A 19579-nucleotide genomic window follows, 5' to 3' on the forward strand; every position below is an offset into this window, starting at 1 on the left:
ATTCCACAGCCAGCAATGCTGGCTGTGGAATTCTGGGAGTTGAAGTCCACATGCCTTAAAATTGTCAAGGTTGAGAAACACTGCTCTAGGTGGCAACCAATAGGTTTAAAGTAAGAGTTTTCCGCCCTAAACCTCAGTAACAGCAACTGTATTGGCTTTCAGTAACAGCAACTGTTAAACAATACAGCAATGTAGGTCAGACATTAAACAAGTGATTTAAAACAGTTGTGGCCACTTACTGTCTTTGGATTCACAGCTGGCTGGAATAACTCCTTGGCACTACCTCTAGAACAGGAATCAGCAGTCCTTTTCTTTCAACAGCCAGATCCTGTCTGATCTCTGCTTCTGCAGCCATGGCTGGCAGTTCGGCAGGCCAAGGAGCATGGCAGCCATTTGACAGTGCTCGTCCACCAGCAAGGACACCATTGATAGGCTGCTGCTATCCAGGATTCCCTGCTCCTGCCCCTCACCCTAGGAGCTCAGCTGAGGAGGGCCATATATAAACAGAAAGTTAACCAGGTTTGACTTGCAGGCCATAGTTGGCTGAATCCTGTTCTAGAACTTTGTTAGTTGACTGTCTTCCTTCCTCCACATATTTCTCTTGTGTGACAGAACACCTCCATTTGCTTAATCTTACGGAAAGTTCCAGGATAGAAAGGATGCTGAACAATGTTTGTTGTAATGGGAGGATAAATCACAATTAAATATATTTTATTATAATCTATATGTTATATGTACTTACCTAAGATTCAGAATATTCCCCTGGGATCAGAGGGCCCCATCACATTAGCCTTTTGTAAGGCATTTAAAATCTGGCTGTTCCCCAGGCTGTTCCTCCAGGCATTTGGTCTGGGATATTAACCATCTATGCTGATTAAGTGGTTGTTGATGTGTTGTTGCCTGGTATTTTTCCTGGATGTTGGTTATTTGATGGTTTATTATTTCATGATATTTAGGTTTTAGCTTTGCATGCTACCCAAAGTCAGTTGCTGACATGGACAGTCATATCATCAATCAATCAATTGGGCAATGGTCAAAAATACTGCTTTTGAGTTAAAAGGAAGAAAGTGGGTGCAGGATGAAAGTTTATGAAGAGGACTGAAAGCTGTGAATAGTGTATTATGATAAGCATATTACAAAGGGGCATTATCAATAGTCATCCTTAGAGCATAGCTACAGCCTCCTATGTATTTGTTTGTTCATCAAAGCAATATGAAATAAATGACAAAAATATTAGTTGGCTATTTGGTACAATTAGTGAAATCACATCTTGGATTCCAAATTGCAGTAATATGGTAAAAGTTTTGAAATCTCTTTACTATTACACAGTAGTTTAGATTTTTGCAAGATTTAAATGAGGCATCAGTTTAGTATTGTTACACAATCACAAAAGAATGAAGTCCAACCCCCTTTGAATGCCATTGGCCCTGATCTAGTTCTGTCCAGGTGGAAACCATTAGTCTGAAAAGATTCCTGTGCATAGGTTTAGGAATAAAGCCATAAATTAAAACCTTCATGTTTGGACCTGGTTTTTCACACTTAACAGATACTTTAGCATATGCTTAGTTTGTAAACCTTCCTGTATTATAACTTCTTTTCTCAAAATAGAGCAATTTTAAATTGCATGTTGCATCCGTCATAAAATATATCAATGCAGTTAATTAGTATATACAATTAGGGTCAAATTGTTTAAAAGTGGCTTACATAGATTATATTTGCTAGGACTAATAAATACAGAACAACAGAGTAACAGAATTGGAAGGGACCTTGGAGGTCTTCTAGTCCAGGGCTTTTCAACCAGTGGTACGGGTACCACCTGTGGTACATTGGCACCTGGCAGGTGGTACGCGACCATCCTAGAAAAGTGGTAGCAGGGGAGGGGAATGAGCTGAACCGGTGGCAGCACCGCACAAGCCTGAGCGAGAGATGGCTGGGGCTGCAGGGCTGTCAGGGCTCAGTGGAAACGCCAGGATCAATGCCGCTTTCCAGCTGATTGGCACTTCTTCGGGGCTGTCAGGGCTCAGCGGAAGCACCAGGATCAGCGCCAGGCTCCAGCTGGAGCTCAGTGCTGATCCTGGTGCTTCTGCTGAGCCCAGAAGAAGCACCAATCAGCTGGAATGTTGCAGCATCTCCAGGGTCTTGTGATTTACATTCAGATGCTTGGCAACTGATTCATATTTATGATGGTCACAGTGTCCCAGGGTCATGTGAAGTGACCAAAACCTGCTGCAACCACCCAGCAGACGGGGGGGAATAAAAACCAAACACCCCCCACCCCACCCCCGCTGCCAATCCTCAACAGAAATGCTCACAACAATGAAAACCTCGGACAGGAGGAGGAGCGCCACCAGGTGGGCAGGCAGGTGTCTTGCTCGGCTGTGGCTTGGAGGGTACTTTTTTCAGTGCCATTGTAACTTCGAACAGTCACTAAGCAAACTGTTGTAAGTCGAGGACTACCTGTATTTTATCACTTTTTTTCCTTTTTTGGGGGGGGGGGTCATCATGTTTTTGACACCTTGCTAGTTGACTGGTGGTACTCGGATGCTGCCATATCCTAAAAGTGGTACAATGGGTGAAAAGATTGAAAAGCCCTGTTCTAGTCCAACTCCCTGCTCAGGCAGGAAACCCATTTCAGACAAGTGGTTGTCCAATCTCTTCTTAAAAACTTCCAGTAATTGAGCACCCACAACTTCTGAAAGCAAACCATTCTACTGATTGATTGTTCTAACTGCCAGGAAATTTATCCTTAGTTCTAGATTGGTTCTCTTTATACACTAGGAATACATTGCAATACCAGTGGGCATTGGTATATAGGGAATAAAAATCCTCCCAATCCATTCCCTGTGTTGCCATTTAAAATGTCAAATTGTGAGCTATGAGACATGCTTAAACAGGGCAACTGTCTGTGCTTGTAGACATCTGAAATACAATATACAGTCTCACCCCAATACATTTCCCCCACTCATACTGACAGAAATGGCATACTGTGGAACCTGCTGGTCAAGGAATTCCATCTAGCAGGGTCCAGGAGAAGAACCTTTTCATCCCTGGCTCCCACCTTCTGAATCATCAGGCCCTTTGGGGTGAGATCTGCCCCCATCCTTTTGGCCTTCTGAAAGGTCCTTAAAACCTGTCTCTGAGTATTGGCCTGGGGCCGATAGAGGTATTCCATACTGTAGGCAATGAGAGAAGATTCTACGTCCACCCCATTTGGATTTTGCTTCCTTCCTTAGCCATCTTTATTAAGTTTAATGTTAACATCTATTACTACAATTTTTATATTGTTGTTTTTACTTTGTTATAAGTTGCCTAGAGTTGCCTGATGGTGAGATAGGTGGCATATAAATTTAATAAACAAATAATAAAGAAAACAGCAGAATAAAATGGATTACGAAAAGGAAATGTCAAAGTAGATTCCCAGTCCTGTTGTAAGATTGACTTATCTTATGTCTCTTTCTCTGAGTAAAAGGTGATTCAGTTTACCTTTTGCCTAAATAGATGTTTCCTGTAACTATCAATGTAATAAGCCTATGGAATTATTGGTAGTCAATGAGTGAGTTTTCCTTCATGTTTTTCTTTAAACTATTCATGCAGTAAAATCCATAGTTTAACACAGCATACTTTCCATGCTGTGTGAAGATCTTATTTATGGGCAGAAACTTACTTATGCTGTCAATCCATAATGCTCCATATGCATTCATCATCATTGGCATCCTTCAGTCTCGAGAGACTATGGTATCGTGCTCTGGAAAGAGGTCCTAAAACAGCATCTGGTGTGGCTAAAAAGGCCAATTCGAGAGTGGCAGTCTCTTCCACACTGAGGACAGATACAATCTGTCCCCTGTCCAGCCCCAAGATTTCGCTGGTTCCGGGACTGCCTCTTTGCCTCAGCCTGCCGCACAAGTGTCTCTTCGAATTGGAGAAGGCCATGCTGCGTCTTTAGCCTCCAGGCTGAATGATCAGAGGTCAAGGATTCCCAGCTGTCAATGTCCATTTCCATGGCCTTCAGATCCCTCTTGCAGATATCCTTATATCGCAGCTCAGGTCTCCCTTTGGGGTGCTTTCCCTGCACTAGTTCTCCATACAGGAGATCTTTCGGAATCCGACCATCAGCCATTCTCACGACATGCCCAAGCCAGCATAGACGTCGCTGTTTCAATAATGTATACATGCTAGAAATTCCAGCACATTCCAGGACTGCGCTATTTAGGACTTTGTCATGCCAGGTGATGCCGAGAATACGTCGGAGACAGCGCATATGAAAGGTGTTCAGCTTTCTTTCCTTCCATACATAAAGGGTCCAAGACTCACTGCAATACAAGAGTGTGCTCAAGAGGCAGGCTGTATAGACCTGGATCTTTGTATGTTCTGTCAACTTCTTATTAAGCCATACTCTCTTTGTAAGTCTGGAAAATGTGGTGGCTGCTTTAACAATACGTCTATTCAGTTCAGTATCTAAAGAGAGAGTGTCGGAGACAGTTGAGCCGAGGTACACAAAGTCATGGACAACCTCCAGTTCTTGTGCAGAGATTGTAATACAGGGAGGTGAATCCACGTCCTGACCCATGACTTGTGTTTTTTTCAGGCTGATTGTTAGACCAAAGTCTTGGCAGGCCTTATTAAAACATAATTCATATGCATTGATTATTCATAATTGTAATTGCTCAAGGATTTGGGAAGTTTCTTTTCCTCATCACTTGCTTCTATTTTTTTAGCTGACTATGCTGAAGTAAACCATGAGGGGAATTATATGTGTTTTTGTTGGTCTATGACTCCTTCGTAATAAATTAATCCTTGTTTAAATATTAACTCTGAATTTTATTAGAATTTTTTTTCTATTTTTTTATTTTTTTACTGTACTTTAAGATTGGGAAGGTCACAGTGCTTTTTTATATTTTAAATGTATAATTTTACCAAAATAAAATAAACTATGCAAGCATAGTAGCTTTGAATTAATCACAAGATTTTGTGATTCTTATTTCTTACAGCATACTTCACTTTTATGATCAGACTCATATAGTTCTGTGAAAATATTTGGTGAAAATCGTAATTACTATTAGTATTACTATGAAACATTGCATCCTTTAAAGTGTAATATTATTACATCTATTACAGTAGGATACTTTAATTTGAATTTCCCCCAACTTGGAAGAAATGAACTGAAAGGCAAGAAACCACATGTCATCAAAACTGGCAGGGCAAGCTATTGCATGTACTACATATGTAGTATATTTCTACATATGGGTTGAGTAATGAAACATCAACATGCAAACAACCAAGCTCAGAGAGTACCAAATATTCCACAGAACGTAACAGCATTTTTAAAAAAAGAAAAATCCATTTCAGTTTGACTAAATTTTATTTAAATAGTTTATTATGCAGATTATGTAATCCTCATAGAATTAATAGCACCAACTCTTTCAGATGTACAGTATAATACTGTTCAGCTAGTATTATTTCAATGATTTGTTATGTTGAAGTAATAACTAATTTAATATTCTTTTCACTATGACAGGTATTCAGCATATGGCAGTTGACTGGCTTACGGGCAACTTCTATTTTGTGGATCATACTATACATACAATCTTTGTATGCAACTTTAATGGAACAGTTTGTGTGACCCTGATTGATCTTGATCTTCATAATCCCATGGCAGTTGCTGTGGATCCCAGTGTGGGGTAAGATGTTTAGAAATAGAAAATATTTATTTAATATAATATTTATATTTCCATGTGAAAAAGAAAAAAAAAGAATTGGCTACTGTAGTTATTTCTCACTTGGTTGTTCTTTAAAATTAAATAAAATGGTTGTTCTTTAAAATTAAATAAAACTTGTATTGATTTGAACAAAAAATTATCTGAATCTCTCTCTCTATCTCTCTATCCATCTCTATCCATCATTTTATATAAAATACAAGAGAAAGAGATGGTGTGGTAGAATATTTATCAGGCCATATCCAAAGCAGCAAGCAGTTAGACTGATCCCTTAAAAAAATTACAAATGTATAGTTTTGAATAATAGTTACCTTTCTACACTACACAGAAAATCTGGTTTTGAAATGTGATGTTGAAAGAAATATATTGTGCATGATATTAAGGAAAAAACATTTTGTTCAGGTTTTATTTTAAAAAAATCTAGTAGTATGACTAAGTTGTTGAACACATTTCTTTTTACCTTAGGTAAAGTACGGCAGCTATTTTTCTAGAATACTGTAATTCTTAAGCCTTACAGGAGCAAGTAGGGGAGAAAAAAATGCATTTTTTAAAATTCAATTTGTGGTTGGTTGCTGGATATAAGAGATCTGCAATGCTATCTCCAATACATTTACTTAACAGTAAGCATCAGTGAAATTGGTGGGATCTATTTGCAGGTGTTTCCAGCTGTGTATGACGATAAAGGTTGGTAAGGGGTATATCTTACCTTCATTTCTGAAATCCACAAATAATATTTATTTCTTCCTCTATCCCTATTGCTATTGTGTGGTTTACAACTGCTTGCATGTTCTTAATACAATAGAAAAGAAGAAAATTCTCTTCCTAACCGTGATTTGAAAGATATTATTTTGAATGTGAGCTGTGGTGATTTTAAAACATGCTTAAATTACAGAGCAATTATAGTGACAGAATTGACAAGATGGAACTTGCTTCCATTGTCCTAATACTAAAAGCTTGCATTAGATATTCTTTTATTGGAGAAATGCACACACATTCTTAGGACCACCACTGGACATTGTATTGCAACCCGGATATGGAAACTCTTGGAAGTGTATTTTAATTTAAACAATGAATAAATATTCAACGTTTGTGGGTTGGCAAAGTCTTGTTTTAGTTTTTTTATATTTTCTTTAGCCTGACTTTATTATTTTTATATATAACTCAAGGCAGTGAACAACTCCTTCCAACTTTTTTCCCCCGCACAACAACAACCCTGAAAAGTGGGTTGAGCTAAGAGAAAGCAACTGGTCCAAAGTTTTCATAGTTAAGGCAGGACTTGAACTCACACTCTCCTGATTTCTAGCCTGGTAATTAAATCACCAGACCAAACTACCACTAATTCCTATGGGAGGTCCTGATATAAAATATTATTCAGATATGCCTCTATAACTGATTTCGGTATAGAATAATATAATATGTCAGAATAGCAGTAGAATTTGAAATGTAATTTCTTAGTTCCTTTGTTAATTCATTTTGAAGAGGAGAGGGGAGCTACAAAGCAGACCTGTTAAGTTAATGTTTCTCAACCTTAGCAACTTTAAGATATGTGGACTTCAACTTCCAGAATTCCCCAGCCAGCATGGTGGGCTAAGGTATTCTGGGAATTGAAGTCCACACATCTTAAACTTGTCAAGGCTGAGAAACACTGTGTTAAGTCATCCTTAGTCCTGCTGATTTTCTCCAGCTAAGCGGAAGATAGAATTTTGTTTTCCTTCCCTGCCTTCCACCCACATTTCAGACCAAAACCCAGAATAATTACTGCCATTTGTCCAAAATACAAAGGCCACTTTATCTGTCAATTGAATTTTTTCTCTCAGATATTAGTATCTTTCAAACTTGGGAAATTTAAGATGTATGGACTTTAACTCTCAGAATTCTCCAGGCAGCCCACTGCCTGGGGAATTTGGGGAGTTGAAGTCCACACAACTTAAAACTACTAAGTTTGAAAGACAGTGATGTAAATGAAGTAGCTTTGGATTAAGTTGTCACATGGAACTCCTGTTGGGAACACCCTAATCCTTCTGAAGAGTCTATTTCCATATTTCAGGTACTATCAATTTTTTTTTTATTTGAATAGTAATCAGAGGAAAATCACCATCACCCTTTTTGGTTATCACCAGTAAAAAAAATCTAATGGGATTACACTGTAACAGACAAAGGACAACATTCATTGTCAACTTTTGTTTATGGGAAGACTAAGACTTAATAAAAGAATAAACATTATTAAAATAACCATCCCAATCTGTTTAAAAAAATGTACTGGCATTATTTAAAAAAAATATTTACCTGATAGATAATTAGAGAGGCATGCATATTCTTAAAAAAAAAAAAGAAAGTTTTGAAAAGGGGAAATATTGTTTCATTATCTGATCACCCTGATAACTACCAGATAGATATGTTAATAATGATTAGTTTACTACATTAAATATGAACAGGTGCTTAATGAAAGAGGTGAGGATTTTGAAGTAGCTATTACATCTATGTTTGCATTGTTTTGTAATACAATTGTAGCAGCTGTATGCCATAAGAATGCATTTAATAAACAGCAAAATATTTACTGAAGAAACAGCTTGTTATCCATATGTGGACTTTTGTCACTCTTTTTAAATCTCTGATTGAATATTAAGATGAATCATCACAATAGGCTTAGCTAAGTGACAAGAACAGCTTGTGTGCAAACCAGGCAAAGGAAGCTGTATAATATAATTTTCGAGCAGAACAACAGATGGTAAACTTTACTTGATCTGACTAGAGTGATGTTCCTAAAGAAATTAGTATAAGTTATATTTAAGATGATTTGTTTAGTAATTCCCTTAACAAAGAACAACAATTTTCAAATCATCCACCAGCTTTTTCAAGTTCTTTTGCTTACATGATATATTTGGTTTTTGTTTGATGAATTCTAAATGATTCATCTCTCAAAGGATGTTGAAGTGTTCTTTGTTTTTTGGTAAGCAAACTTTCTGTGGTAGAATTTAAGAAAATACTCTGTAAATATAAGAAAAATGTGATGCGGAACAATTTAAGAAAAAAAAAATTACTGTGTGGAACATTTATCTTAATGTTTTTCCTAACCTTACAATATTTCTCTATGTACAAAAAATGCAGTATTTTAGAATTAATCTGTGCAGAGAAGATTCAAAGAAAACATAGCTGTTTAGTTTTACATTGAATACCGTCTCAAATAATAGTGACAGATTGGAGGGCTGTTGAGAATTTAGTAGTTGTGGTCGAGTACATGCTTTTAACACCTTCAGTGGTTTTGCTGGTCTTGGATCATTTACATGCCCTGCAATCTCACAATGTTACTGTTAGCATCTGGGCCAATTGATTCCAATTCAGCTGTAGTTTGTTAGCAAATATGCTAAATCCAATTTCCCAGTGGAATTTTGCAAAGCCAATTTGCAAGAAATTTTCACCTCACCTGCCTTCTGGCTCCTCAACAGTTCCGACAAAGACATTGAAGTAAAAATGTTCCACACTATAATTTTTGTTGCACACTTAATAAATTGAATAAACCATTTTAAAGCAAACCATTCCAAATGAATGCCCAGATACTTTAAACAGCCAGTAAATCAATGGGATGAGAGATTGGGGAAAAGAATTGGATACTGAAGCTGGTGATGTTGAGGATAAATTGAGGATTCTAATGGTCTGATAGAATTATTGTAAAATGGAATTATGTAAAAGTATTAGTTATCCCAAGACATCTTCCTATGGTATTGTTATATCATGACAAATTTCAAATGAATAAAGGACAAAGTATGATGTGATATGCTTTGTGAATGATAATGGAAGTAATACTGAATATATGAACAAAAATGGAACTTTACACAATATGGATCATAATCTAGGGTCAATATAATGGAAATATTCTAATCATCTGGAATGAACAAGATTTTACTCTTAAAACTTTTATTTTTGCCTAATATTGCCATTCCTTATGTTATTTGCCTGAAAATAAATGGATTTCAAAATAAAAGAGAGGATGGCAGCAAATAATAAACAACAGACAACATGAGCATTGTTTGACAATAAAAAGGTGGGAATGAAGTCCTACCTTAGACATGAAAGCTGGCTGGGTGACTTTGGGCCAGTCGTGTTCTCTCAGCCCGGCCCACCTCACAGAATGGTTGTTGTGGGGAAAATAGGAGGAGAAAGGTGTGGTGAATATGTTCACTGCCTGGAGTTATTTGTAAAAATAGTAAAGGTGGGATACAAAAAAATAAAATAAAATAATAAAATAAAATAAAATATAAAATAAAATAAAATATAAAATAAAATAATAAAAATGTTGTATAGAAAATGACTATATATATATATGTAAAATTCTCCAAAGTACTTATCTTGGAGTCAGTTCTCAAATGTCTCTTCTCTTTCAAGTTCCATCCTAGGATGTATGTATTTAGAAATAAATAGTTTCTTAGAAGGCAGCCTGCTACAGCTAATGTTTGAAGCCATTTTCTGAACATCAGGAAACTTTCAGAAAAAAAAAAATTCTGAAAGAAAAGGATAAACCCTGCCTCTTAAAAAGGAAAATAAAACCCAATAAGAAAATAGGCTATGTACCTATAGCAAATACATCGATGCAGAGATGTATTGAAGTGTGGAAAAACATCTGAATCAACCCTTGAGAAATCCGGAAATTATCCAACATATAAATATTTCTTTCTGTAACATGAAATGATGGTATCGAATTACACATCTGTAACATTTGAAGCTGTACTGTCTCAATGAAGGGGGTTTTCTGTTTGTTTTTTTACTCCAACTTTGAAGTGAAAATTTATTCCCCAAGCTCTTTGGCATCAAGGCTTTTCACACTGTTAGCCCTTTCCAGCAGTGACTATCTCAATTCCCGTATACAGTAGTAGGGAAAATTCTGTGGGATAGATGGGAGATAGACTGTCAGCTGTTGAAAGAGAAAGGTGAAAAGGGAAGGGAAAGGAAGGCAAAATGGTTGATATAGATGGGGAAGTAGTAACAGTGATATTACAGGCATTGCCAAATAACTACTCCCTGTGCACATTTGCTACTCCAACTATGTGTAACAGCTGCAGTTGAGTTCTTATCTTTTAGTAGTTCAGGATGATGTTTGAGCAATATTGAAGAGAAAATGCAAATTGCCCAGAAATGAAATGTTTTCTGAAACAGTGTAAGTCTCCTTGGTTAAGCTTTCAGATTAATTATGGCATTTTGAAAGGCCATTACTTTTTCTTTAAAAAAGAAAAAAAAATAAGCCAGTCCAGTGATTCATACTAGTGTTTGATATTTTTATGGTAATCATTTAAAATATTTGATTTAAGTTTATTTTTGCCTCAGAATTTATTGTCAGAGTGCTGTATTGTATAGAAACCAACTTTCTAGGTTCTATTCTTTATAAGAATAGAATTTCATTTAATAAAAGTGAAATCTATTTTTATTGGATTTTGCACTGAGTTTATCATGAATAAATACTGTGTATCATTTTTGTGTAATGCATTGGAATAATTGTTCTCATCCATTTCCATCAACGAGAAGCTTGTTACCTATTGTTTCATGTATTAGCTTTTAAGCTATTTCCTTATACATTAAGATAACCAGCAACCATTCCTTATATGTTTTAGCCTGCAGTCCCCTAATCACCTTTGTTGCTCTTCTCTGTACTCTTTCTAGAGTCTCAACATCTTTTTTACATCGTGGTGACCAAAACTGGATGCAGTATTCCAAGTGTGACTTTACCAAGGCATTGTAAAGTGGTATTAATACTTCACATGATCTTGATTCTATCCCTCTGTTAATGCAGCCTAGCACTGTGTTGGCTTTTTTGGCAGCTGCAGCATACTGCTGGTTCATATTTAAGTGATTGTCCACTAGGACACCAAGTTCAGTGGTTCTGAGATCACATCTGCCAGTTCCTTGAGAACCTTGGGGTGTAATCCATCTGGTCCTGGTGATTTGAACTTGTCTAGGCTGGACAGGTGCTCATTTACCATTTTCTTGCCTACCTTAACTTGTGTTTCTAATCTGTTTTTTATGGCACTGTTTTTGATAGTTTGGTCTGTTTTTTCTCTTTGTGTAAAGACAGATGCAAAAAATGAGTTAAATAGTTCTGCTTTCTCCTTGTTGCTTGTCACCTTCTTGCCATTTCCCCCCACTAATGGACCAATCATTTCCTTAACTTTTTCTTGTTTTTTTACATATCGAAAGAAGCTTTTTTGTTATTTTTTATTTTGGTCACAAGCCTTAGTTCATTTTGAGTCTTAGCTTTCCTCACTTCATATTTGAAGGCTCCGGCTATTTGCTGATATTCTGCCTTATTTATGTGTCCCTCTTTCCACTTTTTATACTTGTCCTTTTTATCTTTCAATTTATCAGAGAGTTCTTTATGCAGCCACACTGGTTTCTTTTGAGAGCTGTTATTTTTCTTCTTTGTTGGTATTGTTCTAGACTGGGCTTTTATAATCTCACTTTTCAAAATTTCCTAAGCTTCTTGAGTTGTTTTCCCCTTGAGGATTCTCATCCATGGAATCCTTCCCAAGCACTCTATAAGTTTATTGAAATAGCTCTTTTAAAGTCCAAGACTCTAGTTTGACTGTGTTCTATTGCTTGTTCTTCCCTAATGTTGAATTCCAATATTGCATGATCACTTCCTCCCAAGGTTCCCATGGCTTCAGTACCTTCTATCATTTCATCTCTGTAGTAAGGATTAGATCCAATATGGCTAATCCCCTAGTTCCCTTTTTTACTTTTTGGGAGACAAAGTTGTCTGCTAGGTTTGTCAGGAATTTGTTTGGTTAGTGCACTTTGTGTGGCACTCACTATTAAAAGCTTGATTTTGCTTGACAGCAAGGTTGATATTCCTGTCCACACACACATCTATGTTACATGCACTGATAACCCTATAATTTTTAGATTGCCAGGAACAGGGATGTTCTGTATCAATTTACACTTGGAATTTTACAGTGATTTACAATTATCTCTTGAGGTGTAATGAGTTTAGATTTATAATTTAAATTAATTTATCAGTGAAATGATAATATAATATATTAATGATTTTTATATTTTATAACAATTGTAAATTTTGCTCATTTACTCATGTTTCATTTTCCATCATTATGTCTTTTCCTGTTTTTTTTCCATTTGTGTACTAATTTATTTTATTTTTTTAAATGCTTTGGAATATTCTTTTTTTAAAAAATAAATAAATAACTGTTTGATAAAAGAGAGCTGAAGCATCTAGATAACTAGAATTTAAATATAATATCCAGAATTTAGATATTGAATGCATTTATTCATGAATATATTTTAATGAACTCTAACTCTGCATATACATACATTAAATTGGCTTTATAATTATGGTGGTGATATGAATAATATATTTTATGACTATTTTTCCTATTAGCAAGAACTTCCTTTTCAATTTAATTGTATTCAAATGTAAGTATTTTTATGAAAAATTGATATGGTAGATATAATATTAGAATGTTCCAAATCTATGTTTGATTTAGTTGGTTCATTTAGTAACCAATCAAAGTTACAGCAGCACTGAAAAAGTGACTTATGACTGTTTTTCACACTTATGACCATTTTCACACTAGCATCCCCATGGTCATATGATCAATATTTGGACACTTGGCAAGTGGTTCATAGTTATGAAGGTTGCAGTATCCCAGGGTCATGTGATCACCTTTTGAGAACTTCTGGTAAGTAAAATCAATGGGAAAGCCAGATTCACTTAACAAATGTCTCACTTAGCAACATAAATTTTGGGCTCAATTGTGGTTGTGAGTCGAGGACTAGTTGTACCCTAATCTTGGAGAGTATTTACAAACCCCCATTTGGTACCTGAGGAATAACTCCTAAAAATTGCCTGGCTAGACTTGATCACATATATAAACTGAACTCTCTAGGAATTCTGAGACAAACAACAACCAAGTATTTGTACACTTTAACCTGTTTTATTTTATGTCCATTAATCTGCCAAGGACACTTCATTGCATGCTTAGAAAAAACCATGATTTTGGTCTTATAATAATTGGCAATGAGGTTTGCTTCAAAGAACAATACGGGGCCAAGATTCAAAAATTAAAAATGAATAATTTTGAATTTTTCCAAGTTTGAGTTTAGCTTAGCTCACTAGCATATCCCAGTGCAACCCTGATCTTCCAAATGTCCTTTAGATCAGAAGGTATACTTTAGTACTTAAGTATACTAAAGTATACTAACAATTCAAAAGTATAAGAAAGTATCTTTCTTCCAGACACTTTGTAATTCCATCAATCCCAGGTAGAGATGATAAAAGCCGTTGTCTGAAACATTTGGAGGGTATCCATGCATTGTATATCTGACATTCAGATGAATATCATAATACAAGTATCTTTTAGAGATGTACTGTAGTACCAATAGAACTTGGTTTCCTAGTATTTAATAAATTGTGTCAGAAAGTTTTATAACAGCTTAGTAACAAACCAAAGCTGCTTTGACTGTATAGCCAATATCACCAAAAGAGTATGTAAGAAGTGTTATAATTATCATCATCATTCTTTCAGCAATTGTCTAGAGCCGTTTAAAATGTAGATAGAGAAATGTATGAAGGAAATCTGCTTAGAAATTACCCTAATAAGTTTTTTTCCTACACAAACACGAAAAGGCATGCATAAGCTACTGTGAAAGTCAGGGAAAATCAGAGTACTGGCTAACAACAAGAGTTCTCAATACTAAGATTAAAAAGTCCCTAAAGAGCTAAATCATCTGTTGTACATAAATATAAGACTTATTTGCTAAATGCAGAAAATTAATGCAAACACGTAGTCTGAGCATCACGGTGATTTGAAAATGAAAACCAATATGCTCATAGTAGCCTCCATCCATCTATATATTCTAGAATCTAGATTATTTTTGCACTATTTTATTTATTGTATAACTCTTCCTTCCATCCACACCCAACAGATTTTAATTTGTTGTATTTATCCATCCATAGTTTTTGACATAATTTTGCTATGGATGGATGGATGGATGGATGGAAGGAAGGAAGGAAGGAAGGAAGGAAGGAAGGAAAGGAAAGGAGGGAGGGAGGGAGGGTCAGGCCCTAAAAATGTTTGAAAAATAGTGTGTATAATTCCCACTTTAATTTGCACCCATCTCACTTCCAGTCAACCTCAATAACAAAATCAGAGCAAGCACCCATGCCACCCAATGCAGCTAACAAAAATTATAGCTTCATGTTTATTTAACATTTAACATCAGCAAGCATCAAAAACAATTAACTGGAAAAAATGAGACCAAAGGCAGACCAAAGCAGAGAAGGAAAAAGAGGGAAGCGAACAACAGGCAACAATTTACATTTTTTGTATGACAATGTACCGAACTTTCAAAGCCACTGTAAACAATACTAAGTAGTATGGACAGCGCCAAAGGGAGGGGAATTTACGATTTTCCTCTTTTAATACATTTTTTACAATATAAGAACCCTCAGACAGTGACAGCAATGTTACCAACATTAAATTCTGGTCATATGTCACTGCCCCTTCTCCCCAGTCTTTCAGAACCCATTTTGAAGGTGCATAGAAGATGAAGAAGAGAACTTGAGAAGATGGCATCTTTGAGCTTGGATCAGATAACATTTTCATATGCGGCATTACTAGCAGCCAGGCAGCATGAAAGATGTCACTTCAGTGCTTCAGTTGGAGATATCTTACTTTTTGAACTTGTTTTATTTTTTGACTTCTGAAATTGTTCAGTCTTCCTGAGGCAGCTCCAGCGCTGGCAATTCATGCAGGCCTAATAAATATTTACCATCATACTTTTCTTTAACCTATTCATAGCTGTCCATGTGATGCCAAATCGGATTAGTTTAAATAGTAGTGCATTCCTTGTTTACTGAATATCTTCTTCTTCTTCTTGTGCCATATCCGTTATCGGACGTTGGCGATCATGTTGGCGATCCTGTTTTTATCAGCAGCCGCACGAAAAAGTGCTGCTGAGTTTTGTCCAAACCAGTCCCTTAGATTTTGAAGCCACGATGTTCTTCTTCTGCCTGGAACTCGTTTGCCTTCAATCTTTCCCTGGAGGATTAAATGGAGTATGCTGTATTTTTCTGGGTGTCGCATCACATGTCCGAAATATTCTAATTTTTGTTTTTTAATTGTTTTGATGATTTCCCTTGGCTTTCCCAGGCGGCTTATCACCTCCTCATTTCTGATCTTGTTACTGAATATACAGAAACAAATAAATGGTGAACAGGAATATACTAGCTTCTCTGGAAGGAGTCTAAATAATTTTGAACACACTGAGAAAAATTGGCAGAAAACAACAGCATTAAAATAGTGTATTTCTTATGAAGGGACATGGTATTAACATTTTGAAACTGCCTACTTCTAAACACTGTAATATCCCATTCCTAGCTTTCTAATCAGGCATGCTGGTGAACATTTTAGGTACTGATTTCAAAAATGTAGAAATTTGAAGTAAGCACCGTATAAATAAAAAACTCATAGTTGTTTCATTTTCATACATTTTTAAATACTGAGACAAATGTATGTTTCTTAAAGTTTGGGCAATCATGAAAGTCATACACACACAAACACAGACACACACAGAGACTCGTGACGCAAAAAGCAACAACAAGCACCAAATAATGGATCTAGAAGAAAGTGTATAATTTTGCTCAATTATATGTTGTCCCAGGAATTTGTATAGTGGGATGTTAATTGTAAGATACAGCTCAAGCTTTTAGTGTAAAGAAACTATGTAATTGCTATGAAGAAAAGGGCATCTCACATATCAGTATTGATGTATGCTTTTTTTCTTATGAATATTTAAATGAGATTTGTTCTGGTTAATAACTGCAGTAAAGTTTTCCTTACTTTTTTCTTTAATAAAATAAAATTATATAGATGCATGACTTATGTCGATCAGCATATAGATGTTACTTCTGTAAAGCTACTTTATTACTTTAGTTTTTTCTTTTCTGATTACTTTAGAAGAAAGAATTATGAGACTGCCCTTGAGCATCTTCTTAAGAAACATAAGAAGTACATCTGTTCTTTTTCTTGACTTAAATCTTATAGTTTATAAAAGCATGTGCCTTCATCACAGTTCATTGCACACTCCCATATGAATTTTCCCCATCTGTTCAAATTTCATTCCTTTTATTATCTTCCACAATTACGTAAGGCAAGCAATAGATATTTTTGCCCGTGCTCCATTCTTCTTTACAAGCAATACAGAGTGTTTTATTATCTCATCTGCAGGTTCTTTTCTTTTCTTAATCAATTTTTATCAGAAATGTCCATTTTTTTTCTCTTGTCATTCATTTCTGCAAATTGGAACAAGTCAGCCTATCATTTGAAGAAAATTATTCCAAAGAATCAGTTCTGATTTCTTCTCTATTTCTAAGAACGTAGGAACCCCACATCTGCAATTCTGCTTTTTTTTTTTGTTGTTTTGGGGTTTCTTAATGTAGGGACATTTTTTTAAACCTCAAATAACCTAAGAGGGTAAGCCCTATCCTGAACAATTTAGCATCTGTCCTAAAGATGCTTTTTCAAAGGCAACTTGACTTTCTTTGTTTTTCCTTGAAAACATTTCGGTTCTCATCCAAGAGATTTCTTTAGTCAGAACCGAAGAAGCTTCTTGAATGAGAAGCGAAATGTCTTCAAAGAAAAACATAGTAAGTCGAGTTGCCTTTTGAAAAAAGCGCCTTTGGGACAACTATGACCTGGATGGCTGAGAATCTCCATAGAAATTTAGAAGCTTCTATTTTTGTAACACTTATTCCAACCCATTTATCTTGGGATACATACTATAAAAGAAATCAGTCAAAACCTTGTCCCTGTGATTTTGTCATGAATCTGTACAATTTGACTTTATTGAATTATTCTGAATAAGTTATTTTCCTTTATTCAGTATTGACAATAGCAATTCCATTTTTGTGTTGTGTTAGTTTAAAACCATATATAACGCTTAAAATACATTTTTGGATGTAATACAAATTACAGAATCTTGAAAAACCACCACTAAGATCCAGCAAAATTTCAACGTAATATTAATGTACAAGTGTTTAAGCCAATAAACCCCCCCCACACTGGACAAAATTCTTTTGGGAAAAGTTGAGGAGAACCAATCTTTATGTTCAGAACTTCAGATGATAGTGGGCAATTGGAGCAAAAAAAATATTTGTTCTTTTCATTTCCCAGAATCATATAGATTGGGATCATATACAAAACCTGTGAAATAAATCAGAAGACTCCTACTCGCTCTTCCAGCATCTTGCATCATTGCAATACATTTACTTAGAATTAACAAAGACATGGGATAGATTAGGATGGGCTACGTTGGAGTGGGAAATTGGCAGATATGTGACAGTAGCATCTTTGAGTGATTGGAACCTGAAATGCAAAGACTATGGTCAGTGGTGGGATTCAGATATGTGAACAACCAGTTCTCTGTGTGGATGCTGCTTCTGGAAGTCCATTCTGGGCCTGGGCAACAAAAAATTAGCTACCGGTTCTGCCAAAGTGGTGCGAACCGGCTGAATCCCACTACTGGCTATGGTGAAAAAGAGGAGGTGGGAATTCCCTTTGTATCTGATAACTTTTGCTTATGCAGTATGATTTGAACCCACTGAATGGATGGCAGAGCAATGAATAGAAGCATTTGAGAATAAATTATCTGTACTTCTTAAGCTTTAACTGTACACTTAAAAAAAGACTTGCTGTTTAAAATCCATTTTCATTTACAAAATGCTGATATTACCAATGTTAAGATTATTATTATTTGCACAGTTAGCTTTTTGCTATTTATTAACATACTGATTTAGGACTCTTTATTATTTGTACTGCAAAAAGTATTTCATCACAGAGGAAGGCTGCATAGATCTTATCTTTTGTGTGAGAGCCTTTACTTATCATGCTGACTCTATGTATTTGGAGCACTTCTATTGTGTAGCTAACAGGTGTGCAATTTTCCTTTATCCAAAGTTATTTAATTCAGGTTTGGTTGCAAAAATCCTTCAGAATAATGACCAAAGGTGGGCAACCTCCTGTTGCAAAATATCAGCAATGTGATTGTTGAAAAAGCATCGGCATGGTTTCACATTATTTTGTTTTAGAAAACTCATATAATATGTAATATAAGGTCTAATATGTAATATCAGCTCTAAAAACCTTTTGCTCCAAACCAGAGTAAATATCAACATAAAATATTGCCCTGAAAGGTCTATTCTTAATATATAAAGGTAGGTGGTCCCTCAGGTATCAGGGTCCTTCTGTATGCCTTAAAGGGTTTTATAGATAATGACCAGAACTTTGAGTTGCACCCAAAAACTGCCTGGCAACCAATGAAGCTCATATAGCAGTCCTGACATATGGGCACATCAGAAGATGTCCATGATTGTTCATGCAGTTGCATTTTGTATCAGCTGTAGCTTCTGAATTGTTAAGAAGAGCAACCCCATTTACAGCACATTGAAATAATCCAGTTTTGAGGTGATCAGGATATCAGTAACTGTTGGAAGTGCTTCCTGATCAAGGAAGGGGAACAATTAGGTCAAAAAATGGACCTGTGCAAAGGCCCTCCTAGTCACAGCTGCCATCTGCTCTTTCAACAATAGCTGTGAGTCCGTCAGGACACCCAAGGTGCACACCAGTTTAGAATAGGGAACCACTGACTATACCATCACGATGGAAATGTCCCTGACTCAGGGGGCCAAACAGCCACTCAGCCATGGCAGGACTGAGGTGAAGTCTGTTCTGCCCCCATCCAAATAGCCTTCAGGCATTGTGTCTGTAAATCAACGGCTTTACCTGTGCAGTCCCTGGTTGAGATGTAAAGCTGGCTATCATCAGTGCATTGATATCAAACCCCGAACTAACCAATCACCTCAT

The 19579-nt window shown here is 36.0% G+C and overlaps 1 protein-coding gene across 1 annotated transcript in view; it reads left to right on the plus strand.

Moving 5' to 3' along the window:
* LRP1B (LDL receptor related protein 1B) overlaps positions 1 to 19579 on the plus strand; it is a gene marked incomplete at its 3' end in the record, with an annotated part of 540296 nt that overhangs the window by 262727 nt on the left and 257990 nt on the right. The window contains exon 8 of the mRNA XM_029284208.1: positions 5516 to 5678. Coding sequence (XP_029140041.1) covers positions 5516 to 5678 — 163 coding nt within the window. The remainder of the gene's footprint in view (positions 1 to 5515; positions 5679 to 19579) is intronic.

Source organism: Protobothrops mucrosquamatus, unplaced genomic scaffold, assembly GCF_001527695.2.
Source record: "Protobothrops mucrosquamatus isolate PMUCROS unplaced genomic scaffold, P.Mucros_1.0 scaffold429, whole genome shotgun sequence".
NCBI lineage: Eukaryota > Metazoa > Chordata > Lepidosauria > Squamata > Viperidae > Protobothrops > Protobothrops mucrosquamatus.